At 36.2% G+C, this 19,338-nt stretch overlaps 1 protein-coding gene across 8 annotated transcripts in view; it reads left to right on the top strand.

The window, feature by feature from the left end:
* The window catches only part of CERT1 (ceramide transporter 1), a 141,541-nt gene that overhangs the window by 68,244 nt on the left and 53,959 nt on the right, over window positions 1–19,338 (top strand). For all 8 annotated transcript variants that reach the window (XR_011568711.1, XR_011568709.1, XR_011568710.1 and 5 more), the window contains 3 exons: window positions 2,405–2,488; window positions 6,996–7,153; window positions 12,179–12,271. Coding sequence is in view for 5 of the 8 variants with exons in the window: in XM_070796852.1 (XP_070652953.1) it covers window positions 2,405–2,488; window positions 6,996–7,153; window positions 12,179–12,271 (335 nt within the window). In the remaining 3 variants the exon portion in view is untranslated. The remainder of the gene's footprint in view (window positions 1–2,404; window positions 2,489–6,995; window positions 7,154–12,178; window positions 12,272–19,338) is intronic.

The following is a 19,338-nucleotide window of genomic DNA, read 5'->3' as shown; positions in this document are numbered from 1 at the left end:
AACTAAAGTATTTGCAGAAGCTACAGTATGGATTTTGAAGTCTGTAGGAATAATGATGGGCGTGGAAAAGAAAAATGTTAGTTGGATACTGATAGCAGTTAGCTGCTGATAAAATAGTAGGTGTTAATATAAATAGATAATGGCAGCTTGTGGTTTGAAAATTATTATAAATAAGTACGAATTTTCAGGTAATAAAAAAAAGAAAGAGCCCAGTAATTAGAAAATGGTAATACTGAATAAAGCTATTTTCCATTTAGTCAGGGAGGGAATAAGAAATAGGAATAGGCTTTGCTTCCATTAGAGAGAGAGTTAAAATAGATGAAATGTTCCTTGTAGACCCAAATTGCTCCTGACGTAAGATGATATAGACAAGAAGTAAGACATTAGTTTAATGTGAAGATTTCTCTTGTAGAAAAGGAGTTCAGCAAAAGATAATATTAGGTTGCTATAAACGTAATTGTGATTTCAGACCATGAATTTTAAATCATTATTGTTGTTCAGTTGCCAGGTCGTGTCTGACTCTTTGCAGCCCCATGGACTACAGCACGACTAGACTCAAACACATCTTTATTAATCAAAATAAGAATCATTACAATTAACACATTTTTGCCAATGAGAAATAAATTTGTTTATTCCTGCAGCATAAAAGTCCGTGCTTTGGGATTCAGTGAACTCTTGGAAAGCATTTTCTCTATCTTGTTAGTTGTGGAAGTATTTTCCCTGCAAAAAGTTGTCTAGATGCTTGAAGAAGTGATAGTCAGTTGGTGAGAACTCAGGTAAATATGGTGGTTGAGGCAAAACTTTGTAGCTCAATTTGTTCAACTTTGGAAGCGTGGGCTGTGCAAGATACAGTCGGGCGTTGTCATGGAGAAGAATCGGGCCCTTTTTGTTGACCAGTGCCAGCTGCCAGCATTGCAGTTTTCAGTGCATCTGATCAATTTGTTGAGCATACTTCTCAGATACAGTGGTTTTGCCAGGATTCGGAAAGCTGTAGTGGATCAGACCAGCTACAGACCATCGAACAGTGACCATGGCCTTTTTTTGGTGCATGTTTGGCTTTGGAAAGTGCTTTGGAGCTTCTTCTTGGTCCAGCACTGAGCTGGTCGTCATTGCTTGTCCTGTACAATGCACTGTTCATCACATGTCACAGTCTGATCAAGAAATAGTTTGTTGCTGCTGCCTAGATTAAGAGAAGACAACACTAAAATGATGATTTTTTTTTTATTTCCAGTCAGCTCATGAGGCACCACTTATCAAGCTTTTTCACCTTTTCTAATTTGCTTCAAATGCTGAATGACCATAGAATGGTTGATGTTGATTCTTCAGCAGCTTCTCGTGAAGTTGTAAGAGGATCATTTTCGATGATGGCTGTCACTTGTCATCGTCAGCTTCGATGGCCGGCCTCTAGGCTACTCATCCTCAAGGCTCTTGTCTCCTTTGCAAAACTTCTTGAACCCCCATTGCACTGTATGTTTGTTAGCGGTTCCTGGGCCAAATTCATTGTTGATGTTGTGAGTTGTCTCCACTGCTTTACGAACCATTTTGAACTCAAATGAGAAAATGCTCAAATTTGCTTTTTGTCTAGTATCACTTCCATATAAAATAAATATAAAGTAAACAAGTAATCATTAGCCAAAAAAAGCAAGAAATGTGCATTAAAATGGTATATAACATAACCACATTTATTTAGAATGTATTCTAATATCAAACGGCAAATTTCAATAATGCAAAAGCTGCGGTTACTTTTTGCTCCAACCTAAAACTGAAGAAGCCATTCAAAAATAGAGACTAAGGTTGGTGGCTGAGGTTTAGAAATTGATGTTAAGAAGCAGAATACATAGTGCAGAGGATTCGTATGTTAGGCAGTGTAAAAGGAGAGTATTGTATAGAAGAAAGAGGTATGTTGAAGAACACAGGGGATTCTGTATTTCCTGGAATTGGATAAGTTAAAAGGAATATCCAGGCACAGACATACTGGGATGAATTAAAATCAGTATCAGAACTGTAAGTCATTATATTTTCCCTGTGTATACTGGAGGCAAGATAAAGTATCTTATTTATGTATTGATAGCATTACCATCCTCTTCAGTCTTTGTAGGTCTCTGGTAGAATTAGAAAATCTCCCCAAGGTAAGGAAAAAGAGATAGGAAGACTTAAAGGACAGAATAATTTATATCTCAGTACTATCCCTTACAAAAATGAGGATGGATATGGTTTTTATAATGTATTTAAAGACATTTCACAGCATACTTATTGGACATCCATTGATGAGCACTGGAAATACAAAGATGAATAAGATCGTGTAGTCATGGAATCCAGAGATATTTAATCAGTTGAACATAAGAATAAACTGGTTAATTTCTGTGTGCTTTCATCCTGATATTCTTAAATATATTTTATTTAGTGGTAGAAGATGATGAAGATGACTTTCCTACGACACGTTCTGATGGAGACTTCTTGCATAATACCAATGGCAATAAGGAAAAGGGTAAGTAGTGAAGTTTTCCCCCTCAGGGTATTTGGAAAAAATATACTTTCTAAAGTGTCAAAGTAACTATTTAACAGGAATAATTATTTAATGGAGTAATTGGAAAAAGTCTTTTTTAAGTTGGAACATGAACGTTTCTTCTAGGAAAAGACATGGAGGTAAAATACAGTCTGACGTTAAATAATGTGACAGCTTATCTGATAAATATTTCATTCTAAATTTTAGACATTGGCCAGTTATTTCAGTAGTGTTTGATAGAATCAGTTTCTAGTACTGAAAAAGTATTTCTTAGGAAAGATTGTAATGGAACTTGAATGTTTCTTTAATGCCTATGTCTGTCTTTAGTGTTCTTTTCTCTTTCCACTTGATAAACTGGTGTTGCGATGTATTTAATCCGTGTTACTAAAGGAAGATTATTGAAATAGCTGCTTTCATAGCACAGTTGTTCATAAACTCAGGAACAAAGTGGTTTATTTCATTTATCAGTTAATAACGAGTTACTTTCTGGATGGAACTCCTAATTGTTCACTAGAAATCTGTGTTTTTAACAACACAGATGAACATGGAAGGCATTCACGAAGTTGCTCAGTCGTGTCCGACTCTTCGTGACCCCATGGACTGTAGCCCACCAGGCTCCTCTACCCATGGAATTCTCTAGGCAAGAATACTGGAGTGGGTTGCCATTTCCTTCTCCAGGGGATCTTCCCAACCCAGTGATTGAACCCAGGTCTCCCGCATTGCAGGCAGATGCTTTACCGTCTGAGCCACCAGGGAATCGCATTGGAGGGCAATGGAGGGCATTATGCTAAGAAATAAACCGAAGACAAATAACACATGGTATCACATATATGTGGTATCTGTTGGGAGAAGTTAGGTTGTAACAGAAACCTGTGACACTCATAGTCAGTGCTTTCTTTTAATATATTCTAAGAAAAAGCTGACATGGATTCGTAAAACTTTTTTTTAAGTTGCAAATAAGCCTTTGTGAGAAAAATAAGTTAATCTAATTATGTTTATTTTTGCTGAAGTTTTGAAAGAATATGAAGTAAAATCTGTGGCCATGGCATATTTTCAAATTGTTTTTCAGTTGCTTAGTCCTGTCTGACTCTTTGTGACCCCATATATTGCAACATGTCAGGCTTCCCTGTCCTTCATTATCTCCTGGAGTTTGTTCAGATTCATGTCCATTGAGTCAGGGAGCCTATCTAACTATTTTGTCCTCTTGCGCTCGTCTCCTTTTGCCTTCAATCTTTCCCAGCATCAGCTCTTTTCCAGTGAGTCAGCTCTTTGCATCAGGTGGACAAAGTATTGGAGCTTCAGCTTCAGTATCAATCCTTCCAGTGAATATTCAGGATTGACTTCCTCTAGAATTGACTAGTTTGATCTCCTTTCAGTCCAAAGGACTCTCAAGAGTCTTCTCTAGCACCGTAGTTCAAAACATCAATTCTGTGCTCAGCCTTCTTTATGGTCTAACTCTCACATCCATACATGATGACTATTGGAAAAACCATAGCTTTGACTATATGGACTTTTGTCAGTAAAATAACGTCTCTGCTTTTTAATACACTGTCTAGGTTTGTCGTTGCTTTTCTTCCAAGGGTCAGGTGTCTTTTAATTTCGTGGCTGTAGTTACCATCTGCAATGATTTTGGAGCCCAAGAAAATAAAGTCTGTCACTGTTTTCATTGTTTCCCCATCTATTTGCCATGAAGTGATGGGATCAAATGCCATGATTTTAGTTTTCTGAATGTTGAGTTTTAAGCCAGCTTTTTCACTCTCCTCTTTCATCTTCATCAAGAGGCTCTTTAGTTCCTCTTTGCTTTCTTCCATAAAGGTGGTGTCTTCTGCTATCTGAGGTTATTGATATTCCTCCCAGAAATCTTGATTCCAGCTTGTGCTTCATCCAGCCCAGCATTTTGCATGATGTACTCTGCATATAAGTTAAATAAGCAGAGTGACAATATACAGCCTTAATGTACTCTTTACCCAATTTGAAACCAGTCCGTTGTTCCTTGTCCAGTCCTAAGTGTTGCTTCTTGACCTGCATAAAGATTTCTCAGGAAACAGGTAAGGTGGTCTGGTATTCCCATCTCTTGAAGAATTTTCTGTACTTTGTTGTGATCCACACAGTCAAAGGCTTTAGAGTAGTCAATGAAACAAAAGTAAATGTTCTTCTGGAATTCAAGGAAAGATATATACAACAGTGGAATAGAATTGAGAGTCCAGAAGGAAACCTTATTTCATATAAAATAAATACGATCTTTTATAAGAGTGAATACAAGAAAAAATAGGTTTTTAAATAGCTTTATTGAGATGTAATCAACATACCATACACTGTATATATATTTAAAGTGTACAGTTTGGTTAGTTTTAATATTATCATGATGCTATTGCCACTGTCAAGACTGTCCTTCAAAAGTTCCCTGCCTCCATCCCTTTTGTCTTCCCTTTTCTCCACCTCTCAACCAACCGCAACCCTTCTTTCACTGTAGATTAGTCTGCATTTTCTAGAATCTAATGAATTCAACTTTTCTTGCCTGATCTCTTTCTTAGTTTGAAATTTCTCGTTGTTACACATATCATTATTCAGTGTCTTCATTGCTGAGTAGTATTCCCTTGTACAGATGACATGACAGGTTTCTTCAGTCCATTTGTCTGTTGGTGGAAATTTGCATTGTTTATGGTTTGGAGCTATTATAAATAATGTTCCTGTTAACATTCAAACACAGTTTTTTTTATGGATATATATTTTATTTCTTTGGAGAGATGGAATGGTTGACTCATATGGTAGGTATATATTTAACTTTTTAAAAACCTTCCAAACTACTTTTCACCAGTCATATTTGAGAGCTCAAGTTCCTCCATATCCCCACTGACTCTTGATGTGGTCAGTCTTTTAAAATTTTAGTCTTCTAATAGGTATATAGTGATATCTCACTGTAGTTTTAATTTGCTTTTTCCTAGTTAACTATAAATGTTGAGCATCTTTTTATCTGCTTATTTGCTGTTCATATTTCTTCTTTGGTGAAATGTGTATTCAGATCTTTTGTTCAATTTTCAATTAGATTATATTTTCCTATTGAGATTACTGTGTATTGTATTGATATATTAATATACTGAGATATCTATATTAATATTAATATATATATGGATAGATAGATAAAGGATATGTCCTTTATCATATGTATTCTGTGCAGAGATTTTTTTTTCCAGTCTGTGGCTTGTTTCATTATTCTTTAAAAAAATTTTTTTATGGATATTATATATATTTGAGGTGAGACTTCCCGGGTAGCTCATTGGTAAAGAATCCACCTGCCAAGCAGGAGGTGTGAGTTCAGTCCTTAGGTCAGGAAGATCCCCTGGAAAAGGAAATGGCAACCCACTTCAGTATTCTGGCTTGGGAAATGCCATGGACAGTAGAGCCTGGTGGGCTGCAGTCCTTGGGATCGAAGTGCGTCGGACACAACTGAGCAACTAAACAACAGCAACATATTTAAGGTGTTCAGTATAGTGATTTGGTGTATATGATTATGGTGAAATGATTACTGCGGTCAAGTTCATTAACATATTTCCTCAGTTACCATTATTTTATTATTAACTATAGATTAGCTCTCTAGACTTACTTATCCCACAACTGCAACTCTCGTTCTTTTAACAGTGCCTTCAAGAGTAGAAATTTTAAAGTTGGATGGTTTAGTTTGTCAGTTTATTTTTTGGATTGTGGCTTTGCTGTCATATCTACATTATGAGTTTTTAAAGTTGGAAGTATTATTTCATTTATAAGAATTCTATTGAAATGGTTTCTTATAACTATAGTGCCCTGGGACTTCCCTGACTGTCCAGTGATTAAGACACCACGCTTCCAATGCAGGGGGTTGTGGGTTCGAACCCTAGTCAGGGAACTAAGATTGCACATACTGCACGTGGTGGCCCAAAAATAAATGAATAAAGCTGAAAGATATTATGCTGTCTTATTTGCATCTTATGAGTTTTTTTTTTAAGATTGTTCATTTAATTCAAAGACTAACTTAAAATTATAATATAACATAACCATTTTTATGTATGCATTGGTCCCAGAATTATATTCAGACATTTACTTAAGTTTTTTGTGTTACGTTATTCATTTCAGCAGTTTCTCCTCAGATTTTTCTTTTAAATTCCTGGTTTCTCAAAATATAAGATAGTTCTTGCCATAATTAGGTCTCACTCTAGGCTATCTGTTATTATTAAATTATTACTTCTCTTACCACTTATTCACTGGGTACAGCATAGCAAATAGATTTCAAGAAACAGAATTCAGAGAAAAGGACTTGGGAGTACATATGTTGTCCCAGGCTTCTTTGCTTGTAGAGATGGATGGAAATTTTTAAGTGTTGGCCAACAGGAAGGCAACTCTATTTTGAAAGTTCTGCTCTTATAGTTTCCTAAAAAGTATCTAATTTTAAGTTGTAGTGAGGAATGATTTCTTTGTTATAAAGATTTATAGTGAATAATTTTTTTTTTTTCAGTATTTCCACATGTAACACCAAAAGGAATTAATGGTATAGACTTTAAAGGTGAGGCGATAACTTTTAAAGCAACTACTGCCGGAATCCTTGCTACACTTTCTCATTGTATTGAGCTGATGGTAAAACGTGAGGACAGCTGGCAAAAGAGAATGGACAAGGTAAGATTCTCTTTTTACTTTTTAAAAAATAATCAGATTTTGTTTATATACCAATCAAACATTTAAACCTAACTAACTTCTTAGGGAAAGATCGTTTGGATTGTTAGAAGTAGCAGGTGGTACTAATCCTCTAAAACTTTAGAACATCTTAAATTCATTTTTCTAATGAGATTCACTGGTTATGTATTTGGTTATTGTATGATACGCATTCGTCATTGGATTTTAACATAAAAGTTTTTCTAGTGATAATAGTAATGCTTTGAAATAGAAGTATGAACCATTTAACATTTCCTAGCTTTATTGTCTAACACATGAAAGTATACCTAAGTTCTATGAACTACTTGGTATATATAAAAAAATACCAATTTATAAAGTTAAATATTAACTTACTGCATTCATGGCCGTGTATATTTTCCAGCATCACTGGTGTCACTTAGCACACATTTTGTTGTTCATTGAACATTTGCTTTATGTTCACCTTTCCTCTGCTAAGTCACTTCAGTCGTGTCTGACTCTGTTCGACCCCATAGACGGCAGCCCACCAGGCTCCCCTGTCCTTGGGATTCTCCAGGCAAGAACACTGGAGTGGGTTGCCATTTCCTTCTCCAGTGCATGATAGTGAAAAGTGAAAGTGAAGTCGCTCAGACATGTCCGACTCCTAGCGACCCCACGGACTGCAGCCTACCAGGCTCCTCCGTCCATGGGATTTTCCAGGCAAGAGTACTGGAGTGGGGTGCCATTGCCTTCTCCACCTTTGTTTAAACTGCAGCACTGATAATAATGTTATAATATGAATCTTTAGTTATAAGTGTGAAGTAGAATTTGGCTCAGTGAATTTGTTTAGTAGGAAAACTTTTGTTTATAATTTAACATCATAAAAATGTTAGAACCAAAGTATATCTTAGAGAATTTAGTTCTAGTGCAGTGCCATCATTTTATAGAAGCAGCTGAGGTCCAGAGGCTTGTCTAGAGGTATTAAGTAGCAGAATTAGAAGAATTTTACTCTTCTGTATTTCATCTCTGGATATTAGGGCAGGTGTCAGTCAGAATCTTATCACCCGTTAGTGAGTCATATTGCTTGCAGTATTTGGAGGTCTTAGCAATTTGAGCAGAACACTAAGGAAAGCAGTGTCATCACGGATGTAATAGCAGAAAGGCTATAGATTTAATGGCACTTGATGTTTACAAAAGGTTCCCATGTTCTCAGGTGCAAGTGAAAGTAAGCCAGGTTGATTGACTATATGTTTTCTTTTAAAACCAAGCAGTGAAAAAATCCATTTAAGGTACATATGTATACTTCATTATTATTCTGGAGTCAAACTGTTAGACCATCAGCGATTTCAATTGTGGATCATAGTGAATCTTTAGAGGAGTCACACACAAAAAAGTATGAGGAAACAGGATAACCCCTTAAATTCACTAGACTACTGGTTCAAGAGAATCTTTCAACTTGTCTGGATTAGCTTATTCAAAACTTTTTTGGTAGCTTTCTCTTAAGTGCCCCCCCACACCGGCCCCCCATCTACTAATCCTTCCCTAGAGGGTCACCATCTCTAGTCATGTGCTCTAATGACACTGCCTAAAAAAATCCATTAAGTATAACACATGGCTTCCCCATCTTTTTGGCAATCAGATTTCTTATTTGAAAAGGGACATGGATTTGCAGTTGTCTTCAATATTGGTAATCTTACCCATGCTCTTTCTTTACTGGGTAGCACCAAGTAGACTGTATCAAAGAACCTGTGAAAAACAACACTTTTTTTGGTACCATATTTAACCAAATAACAGCACAAAATATGGTAGTATTAATTGAAATCTGCAAACAATTGTAATTTATAGTGCTCTTACAAGTTTCATTCACCTTTTCCACCATCACGTTTTTTCTTAAGGTTGATATAGGATCCCAGTTACATTTTACAGGAAATGTAAATGCATGTGTGCATATAAAGTATATGCATATATATTTAGTGTGTGTATGTATATATATGTATGCACATGTATGTACATATATACTCATATATATATATATACACACACACTCTGTAAAGATTAGGAAATTCTTGAATAGAGAGAGTTGTTTATCAAGAAACATATCCTTGGCTCAGCTGGTAAAGAATCTGCCTGCAATGTGGGAGACCTGGATTCAATGCCTGGGTTGGGAAAATCCCCTGGAGAAGGGAAAGGCTACCCACTCCAGTATTCTGACCTGGAGAATTCCATAGACTGTATAGTCCATGGGGTCACAAAGAGTTGAACACGAGTGAGCTACTTTCACTTCACTTAGGTAATTGATATAACTGGGAAGCAAAGTACAATGATAACAATATGGTTTAAATGAATTTGTGTTTTTTTCAAGAAGTATTTGTATGCTTGTGTGCTAAACTGTAAACTAGAAATGAGGAAACAGTAATGAACAGGAAGTCATTCTTGAAGGATCTTAAAATCTAATGAGAGTAATTAAATACGTGATAGTTGATAAAATAATAGCTATTTAATAACTATATACTTTTTATGTAGATTTCTAATATATGTTTATCTAGTAATATATAGTAGATATGTATAATATATATGTAAATCTCTATAGTCTCTAATTTTATGTTTAATAGCTCTTATCTAACATTATATCCATTGTTCTTACAGTTAAATAATTTAAAATTAATGTTCGTCAGTGGTGATGATTTTTCTCAGTTACCTGTATAAATAATTCCTTCTCTTATAGAAGTATACTTAATTTTTAGCCAGTTATGTCCAAGAATTCTAAGATTAAGTAATTTTAGTTGTTAACAATATTAGTAAGAGAAAACCTATTCATCAAAGATGTTAGCTTATATTAATAGATTCACAGGTGTGTAATTGCACGTTTATTCACTTGCCTCGAAGTCTTTTTAGTGTTATTGCTGTTCTGTGTGTTTTTGTTTTGTTCATTTTTTAAAATTAAGGTTTAATATATATACAGTGAAGTGTACCACTCTTAAATGTACTCCTAGATGAGTTTTATACATATGTATACTCCCCTGTAACCACTACTCAAATCAAAATGTAGAACTTTTATAACCCCCCAGGTTTTTCATGCCTCTTCCTACTCCATACCATACCACTGCCTCAAGAAGTAACCACAGTTTTAACTTATTAATATATCCTTATAGATTAGTTTTGCCTGTTCTTGGACAGCTTGTAAATGGAATCATACAAAATATACTCTTGTGTCTGGCTACCCCCTCCCCAATACTGATTGTGAAGTTCCTTCATCTTGTAACTTTTAGTGATAATTTGTTGTTTTGTTATATAGTATTATTACTGTATACTGTTCATTGTATGATGCATTTTCATTCTATGACTTTACTGTGTTTTTTCCTTTTTCCTGCTGATGGACATTTTTTAATTTTGACTCTTGTGAATAAAGCTGCTGTGAGCATTGTTATGTGTATTTTTGGTGGATATATGCACTGTTTTCATTTGGGCATATACCAAACAGTAGAATTATCAGTTCATGAGGTATATACTTAGCTTTAGGTCTACAGAGGTAGACAGTTTTCCAAAGTAGTTATATCAGTTTATAGTCCCACCAGCAAGTAAGTGAGAATTCTAATTGCTTTTCACCCTTGACAGCACTTGGTATTGTCTTTTTTTTGTGAGTGATTTTTTATATTTTGATTTTAGCCATTCTGATGGTTCTGTAGTCCTCTCTTCACTTCAGTACACAAAAATCAGTTTGTAGGCCTAGTATACTAATTCATTGATTTGCACCAGCTTAATTCAGATAGGGTTTTTAGAAGTGGGTGAGCTCTGTGAGTTCTGTTTGGACTTTAATCCTTAAATATTTGAGGTGAAGGAATAAAGGTGTTAGGGAGAAGGCAATGGCACCCCACTCTAGTACTCTTGCCTGGAAAATCCTATGGACGGAGGAGCCTGGTAGGCTGCAGTCCATGGGGTCTCTAAGAGTCGGATACAACTGAGCGACTTCACTTTGACTTTTCACTTTCATGCACTGGAGAAGGAAATGGCAACCCACTCCAGTGTTCTTGCCTAGAGAATCCCAGGGACAGGGGAGCCTGGTGGGCTGCCGTCTATGGGGTCGCACAGAGTCGGACACAACTGAAGTGACTTAGCAGCTTAGCAAGCTCTGTGTGAGTTCTGTTTGGACTTTAATCCTTAAATGTTTGAGGTGAAGGAATAAAGGTATTAGGTGCTTTATATTAATAATAATTCTGTTAGGCTTTAATATCAGATTTGACCCATTGCAATCCATTGTTCTAAAAAAGAAAGTTTGAGGTTGGTGCCAAGGCCAGCCTTCTAAAATTTTGTCCTTGGATCTTATAGCAGATTCTGAGAGCTATAGACCTTATCTATAAAAGCAGAAGGTTAAAGTAGAAATCTAAGCTCTTTTTCAGCTCTAAAATAATTTAATCCAGCAGTTGGAAAGTATAAGAAACATCTCTTAGAATATCTTTTTTGTAGTGATTGGTTTTACCAATTATTGAGTTATTTTCTTCCTGGCATCCATTACTTGCTTTTTTTTCTCTATAACAAAATAAATTTAGCTCCTACTGGGGAAAACAGACACATGAATATATATTATAGGTGTTTCTCTGATGCTAATTTATCTCTCTTTTTTTTGACATGTAGACACTTTGGTAGTTACTTAATCCATTTAAATATGTAACATACCTAGTGTGTGTGGGTTAGGTGCTCAGTTGTGAACAACTCTCTGCAACCCCATGGACTATAGCCCACCAGGTTCCTCTGTCCATGGAATTTTCCAGGCAAGTATACTGGAGTGAGTTGCCATTTCCTTCTCTCAACCTATGGTAGCTTGTATGTGATATATGGCCCAGAAAAACAGTGTTTTCTGGAACAGAAGAATACTCATTTTTTTCTTTCTTTCTTTTTTTTTTTTTTTGAGCGGAAGATAAATTCTTCCTGCAGTAAGAATTATTTTTTTGGCCAAATTATAAAATTTTGGTGAAATGTAAAAAAAATCCCATATCACATGATAAATTCTTCGTCTGGTTTTATTTTTTAAAGGAAACTGAGAAGAGAAGAAGAGTGGAGGAAGCATACAAAAATGCCATGACAGAACTTAAGAAAAAATCCCACTTTGGAGGACCAGATTATGAGGTATGAAATTATAGTTTTGGTCTTAGAAACACGTAGAAAAAAAATAATATATATTTATGTCACAAAAGTGATTTTTATATTATGCTTTTGTAACCTTTAAATATTTTGAATATTTTATAATATATGCTAGGCTTACCCTGAAAAGATTTTTTTCCTACAAAACTTTAAATAAAGAGCCTTAAAGGGCTCATTACTAGGCCTGTCTGCTTTATAGGACAAGTTTTTGTCTCGCCTGTGAGGGTTATACTTATTGATATTACCTTGTAACTCCTTCTTTTTTTTTAAATTTTATTATTTGAAATCAATAGATGCATTATTTTTTTGCTTGCACTATAAAGCATGTGGGATCTTAGTTCCCTGACCAGGGATTGAACCTGTGCTCTCTGTATTGGGACTGCAGAGTCTTGACCACTGGACCTCCAAGGAAGTCCCTAATTGTTTTTTTGTTTTTGTTTTTTTAAATAAAAGCAACCTACAGAGGAAAACTCCAAGAACTTGACTGGTGAAAGATTTTAGTCTGTGCTGTATACTGTGAGGTCTTATCCATAGCAGAGCATGAACTGTTCTAATTGCCTCACCTTTATGTTTGAAAAATGTCTGAAATCAGTTTCTTTCCCCATTTTGTTATTTGTTAAGCAGTTAGTAGAATCTGCCTCTCCATATACACACACATATAGGAGTACAAGGAGTATCATTGACATGGAAGTAGAATGTTTAAAAAAAAGACATTAGATTGTATTTAAGAAAATAGAAGAAAAATTCCTTGCCGTTATTATTCTAGAAAGGAAAAAAAGACCTGCTATTGATAATATTTTTTATGTTGGGACTGATTTCCAGCTGTGAAAATCTGTAGTATGAAGACTTGAGCGATAATATTTTTAAATTAATAAGCTGTTATTTTGTTCCTTCTAGAATGTATAAAAATTACATAGTCAGCTATTGTCTTGGATTTTAAAGTCTAGATTACTGAAATATTAGCTGTTAAAACAAAAATTTTAACTTTTACTCTGAAGCTGAGCAGGTTGATTTGCTATTTTAGGTTTGTTTGCGGGGGAACTATGAGCCTTTAAAACTTACCCTATTTTTTTCATATTGCAAACATGCATTTGCATATCCAGTCACATCAGTTGGTTCATGTATGTGATGTACATTGCCATGTGTGTGTACATCCTCTACAAGTGGCTGTGCTTTTGTATACTCTATAGTAGTATGTATTATTTGTGTGAAAAGTATTATAAACTTATTACAGTGCAGTACTGTATAGCCCATTGTGTCAGTTGGGTACCTGAGCTAACAATTTGAACAAATTGAACTTAGGAATGTACTCTCCAAATGGAACTTGTTTGTACGACTGTATGATTTCATATTTGTCTCCCCTTTTGTTATTTCAGAGGAGAGAGAAGGAGGGTCCTTGTGATAGGTTTATTTTCATTAAAGAAATTGCTTTATTGATGTGATTTAGGCTTTCTGTTAAAAATGTTCATCGTTTATTTGCATTTCTTCTTTAGTGGCTCTCTTATACACATCCCTTGACATTTTTATTGTTAGAATTTGGGTGTTTTTCCTCTCTTGATTTAGAAGATGGACAGGATTGACTTCATTTCTCAATTTTCTTCTTTTTAATAGTTGAAAAAAAATCTTATTAGTTTTGCCATGTCAAATTTTGTGCTTTCTTGTATTTAACTCACAGTCTTGATACAGTTATCTTTATGTTTTTTTCATGTTTTAAAAAGTGTTCTTTTTTTGGCCTAAAGATGTAAACTGAGGTAGTCTCAAATTAACAGAAATTGAGTTTATTTGGGAATAGCAGAGATTATGATTTGGTAAATCTATGCCAAATAGAAAGTTACAGGCAGTTTTGTAGAGGCTGTCGGGCAAGCTGTATTTTATGGGCAAGGAGTGCAGACAAGGGAAGTCCAGCCAGAGTCCAAGCAGTAAATTCATTAGCTTGAAGATGGGGAGAGATACTTGGCAGATGGTCATTGGTCTGGAGATAAGGCTCTGTGTTCTGTTGATCTGGCATTTACGGAAATCATTCTCTTAGTTAAGTTCCATTCTTTAGGTACAGGTATGAGATTCCCATTTCACATCCTCAGATTCCATTTTAGATTGAAATCCTTTCACACTGTACTGCAAATAATTATCTATATTTTCTGTTCTTTTTTTTAATGATCTCTTCTAAATATATTAACACATCTGATTTTTTTAAAATTATGATGTAATGGAGGAATCTGTAATTTTATATTCCAGTTGGAATTGTTGACTAAACCATCTTTTTCCCACCTAGTTGAAATGCACCTCCCCTCTTTCTCTTTTAATAGTTAAGGAGACTTCAGTTTTTTTCTCATCAATTCTCTGTTGATGAAAAATTAAGAAAGAAATGGAAATTTTTATTGGAGCCAAATTGAGGATTATATCCCAGGAACAGCATCTCAGACAGCTCTGAGAACTGTTCCATCCATTAGAAGTGTTTTTGAGACAGAAGGCTCTACATCAAATCAGATGATGTAATACTGACAGTTTACACAGCTCTCTTCTGCAAGTCTAAACTGGTAGGTAACATGACTCACTCCAAGATCAAGAAGGAAGGTTATCTTTTAAGGAGTTGATGCTAGGAGAACATTGTGTTTTAGGATTGGGCAGGTGTTTTTGTCAATGGGGAAAATTTGGTCATGATGCAAGATGCAGATAATACAGTATACAGTAGCCGGGAAAGGGGAGGCCAAAGAGCAGAGAAAAAGTTTTTTTTTCAACATTTAATTTTTTTCTCGTCTTGCCATAAAATATTAATTTTATTTCACAATTTCCCTCTTTTGATCTTTAATCTTTTGATAGAAAGCATTAGGCAATCAAATATTTGGTCCCTTGATGCCAGGGTTCTTGCTCACCTGCCCTTGATCATCATGTCTCTCAGCGCTGGGTCCAAATAGCTGAGTTCTCTTTTGGCAGAGGGAATTATACTAGCAGAATGTTCAAGTACTGAGAGCTGATTCCAGGTTGTCCAATATGATTTAACCCAAATTTCCTCACATGTGCATTATGTATGCCCATTATTTTATAGAGCACTATATAGACATGATCTACAAATTCAGGTTGTTTAGACATCATTGTTTTACTATTAGCAGGTGATACACAGAATGGAAGGCAAGAAACTATCACTTTGTAACTCCACAAACTGTAATTTAAATTGTCAGGAGGACCAACATCATCATTAATAGAGATTTAAGCCAAGATCCTCCTAAACTGAACTCTTTTCCTAGTGTTTCCCCTGAACTGGGAAGAAGATTGTTCAAAGTGGAAATTTAGCTCTTCATGTGTCATGAAATGAGTTACCAAATATTGTGGCCAAATGGTCATACCATTGGATACCTGATAGAAACCAGTGTACTCACATTACAGATTAACAGAAGCTACCCATAAGGGATCTTAAGCCCAAGGCAAATGAACTATGTGTATTCCTAACCAACCTGGGAAAAACCAAGGTCATGAATTTGTTCTATAAATCCATTGGGTCCTTGTAGGAGCTACCCAGTATTCACCATCTAATGAAATGGGCTGTTTATGGCCAGATTCAGAATAGGCATCTTGGTCAGGTAAGAGCATCTCACTTAGGGATATTGGCGGTGATATTAGCTTGCATGGTGCTAGAGTTTCTTTAAAATAAAATGTCCAAGGGCCATCCAGTTAGAGCCTTGGAGAGGAGAAATCCAGCAGGACAACCTGGGCCATAGGTAATTGGCCCCAAACCCAGTGATTAGATTAATTCTAAACTTGCAAATATTGAGCCCAAGAAAGAAACTGAAACCAAAAAACTGACTCATTAGAAAAGACCCTGATGCTGGGAAAGATTGAAGGCGGGAGGAGAAGGGGACAACAGAGGATGAGATGGTTGGATGGCATCACCGACTCGATGGACATGAGTTTGAGCAAGCTCCCAGCATTGGTGATGGAGAGGGAAGCCTGGCGTTCTGCAGTCCATGGGGTTGCAAAGAGTTAGACTCGACTGAGTGACTGAACTAAAGAAAGAAATACATTTGATTCATAAGCAAAGATATGATTTCCCCCCACCCCACCAAAAAACGAGTGTAAGTAGTTGTCAAAGTTACCAGTATACAGACCTGGTGCAGCATCTTGGATTAGCTGTCTCCTTCAGATGGCTTCTTGTGCTGGTCTGGTAATACTGTTTTTAGTTGAAGTCAGGTGTCAGAAACAGGAGTTGCAGTTTATTCAGAAGAGGAGGCCTAATACAGTCCCTTCTAATGTGACTGAGTCCTTTATCTGAGACCTTTCCCAGTAGGAATAATCTCCTGGTTGCAGGTCATGGCACATCCGATCTTCATCCAAAATTAAATTACTGTGATAAGCTTCAGAAACATACTTTGAGTGCCCTTTTAATAACTAAACTTTACAATAATATGACAACAAGGAAACTATCTCAGAAAAGAATCTTAGACAGTAGTGAAGACCTCATTCAATAAAATTAGAATTTAATAACCACTTAAACATTATCTTTCTGTAAAATTACCATAATTTCTACCAAATACAACCACATTAAGACTAATTTGTTCACAAAATGTCTGATTAATTGACCACATAGACTCTTTAAATTGGCTCTGATGGAACTTCATAATGAATCTCAGTTGAACTTAAACTCTCTAGGCCAGGAAAGCCACACCAAAGGCATGTCATGGATTCTTCCTGTGATAAATGTAGATTTGGGTGCTGGGTTTAGGTGAATTTCTCTCTTCTCTGCTGCTAAGTCGCTTCAGTCATGTCCAACTCTGTGCGACCCCAGAGACGGCAGCCCACAAGGCTCCCCCGTCCCTGGAATTCTCCAGGCAAGAACACTGGAGTGGGTTGCCATTTCCTTCTCCAGTGCATGAAAGTGAAAAGTGAAAGTGAAATTGCTCAGTAGTGTCCGACTCTAGCGACCCCATGGACTGCAGCCTACCAGGCTCCTCCATCCATGCGATTTTCCAGGCAAAAGTACTGGAGGGGGTGCCATTGCCTTCTCCGCTCTCTTCTCTAGATTCCCTGAATACCTTGAGATTCCTGCACCTGTTAGTAGGTGGCCTTCCTTGTATACCTGGGTAAGCTAAAAATCTAAGAGTTTACAGATTCTGAAGGGATCAGATAGAGAGAAAAGATAAATGTTTTATTTCTATATTCAGAGGTATAGTAAGGGTTTCTTTATATCTGGAAAGCAGATTAAAAATGAATAGTATTTCAGACAAAAAAAAATTATAACCATACTCATAAGTTCATTCAGTCCTGCGAGACTAATCCTAGATCTTAATCTTCAGTTAGCAGTTTTATGAAACCATCCAGTTTTCCATCAGAAGTCTTTAATTTCTTACCCAGTTCAGTGGTATGATCTGAAAGTTATCAGAAACCTGTACTTGTAAAAAAGTTCTTTTTATGAATATTCTTGAAGATGAAGTATTTTTACCTAAACATTGGAGTAAAACAATAACTGTCCATAAATTACAAAAGCTTTGAAAAGTTAAAGACCTGATTCCAGTCCAATTGACAAACTTCATTACTGCTGTGACATAAAACAATTTAAGATAATTTCTAGAATTATTACTGATAACATGTTACCAGGACATTTTAGGAGTTCCATGTAATTTCTAGAATTTCTACAAAAGTAAGAGTTAGTTGCTCAGTCATAAACAACTCTTTGCAACCCCATAGACTATAGCCCATCAGACTCCCCATTGACTGTAGCCCACCAGGCTCCTCTGTCCATGGAACTTTCCAGGCAAGAATACTGGAATGGGTTGCCATTTCCTCCTCCAGGGGATCTTCCCAACCCAGGGATCAAACCTGCGTCTTCTGCATTGCAGGCATATTCTTTACCGTTTGAGCCACCAGGGAAGCTAGACTTTCTAGTAATAACATTTACCCATTTAATAGGCCCTCAGAAGTTTTATCACCACTAAAATTTGACAATACTTGCCATGTAATTTAACATACCAAATAAGCCTAATAGTTAATTAATCTTTTCTCTGAGATGGAGAGAAAACAAATAATTTAACATATACCAGGGGCCCTTTGAAAAACTTCAACGTTAACTAAAGGTCCGGTGAACTTCATTTAGAAGTTGATCTTTGGAAATTTTGTCAAAAATACCAAAAACTTTCAAAAACCTGGTTAAATAGGATCATAGGTCAGTGTCATTTAACCAGCACGACAGTAAAAGAGCTCAAAGGTTGTCGTAAATCACCAAAAGGCAAAGAAACTCACACTCTTACTAAAAGCAGCTCAGTATTTTAAGGAAACTGTCTTCTCAGAGAGAAAACTAAATTCAAGTTTCGTATACTTACCTTTAAAAATCACTTTCTTAATTCAGTCTTATCCTAGCCATTCCCAACCATGTACAAAACTCTTTTCTCAGTATTCCTTTTCCTCAACCCTTTAACGGCTTTCTGTATCCGTATTATTTTTTCCGTTATTTCCATTCAGAAACAACCAGCTAGCTCTAAGACAAAACTATCCCGTCTTCCCCTTTTAAAAAAAGCCTTTCCATTCCTCATACTTTTTATTCATGTATTTAAAATTTTTTATTTATGTATTTATTTGGCTGCACCAGGTCTTAGTTGGGGCACATGTAATCTTTAGTTGTGGCATGTGAACTCTTAGGTGCAGCATCTGGGATCCAGTTCCCTGGCCAGGGATCGCACCTGGGTCCCCTGCATTGGGAGTGTGGATTCTTAGGCACTGAACCACCCCTGAAGTCCCTCTCATCGTCTTTTAGTGAAAACATGCTTCCCATCTTCCTTGCATACTAAAATGTTTCCTGCCGGGGTCCAGCCCCGGTGGATCCAGGGAATTCGAAGCGGGGATGGCGTCGGCGAGGATCAGGAAACAACTGCTTAATTAAACTTTAATTAAGGATATAAAGAGTAATAGAATGAGGATAGCTCAGTGAGGAAATTCAGTGGAGAAAAGAGGCTGAAATAAGGATAGCTCAGTGAGGAAATTCAGTGGAGAAAAGAGGCTGAATAATTCAGCCAGAAGGTAAGAGAAAGAACGACATGGTGACACCAAGTTTCGGTGAACAAGGC

The sequence above is a fragment of the Bos indicus genome, chromosome 10 (assembly GCF_029378745.1).
Source record: "Bos indicus isolate NIAB-ARS_2022 breed Sahiwal x Tharparkar chromosome 10, NIAB-ARS_B.indTharparkar_mat_pri_1.0, whole genome shotgun sequence".
Lineage (NCBI taxonomy): Eukaryota > Metazoa > Chordata > Mammalia > Artiodactyla > Bovidae > Bos > Bos indicus.
Note: the sequence above shows the minus strand (reverse complement) of the source record. Positions and strands in the feature narration are given on the sequence as shown.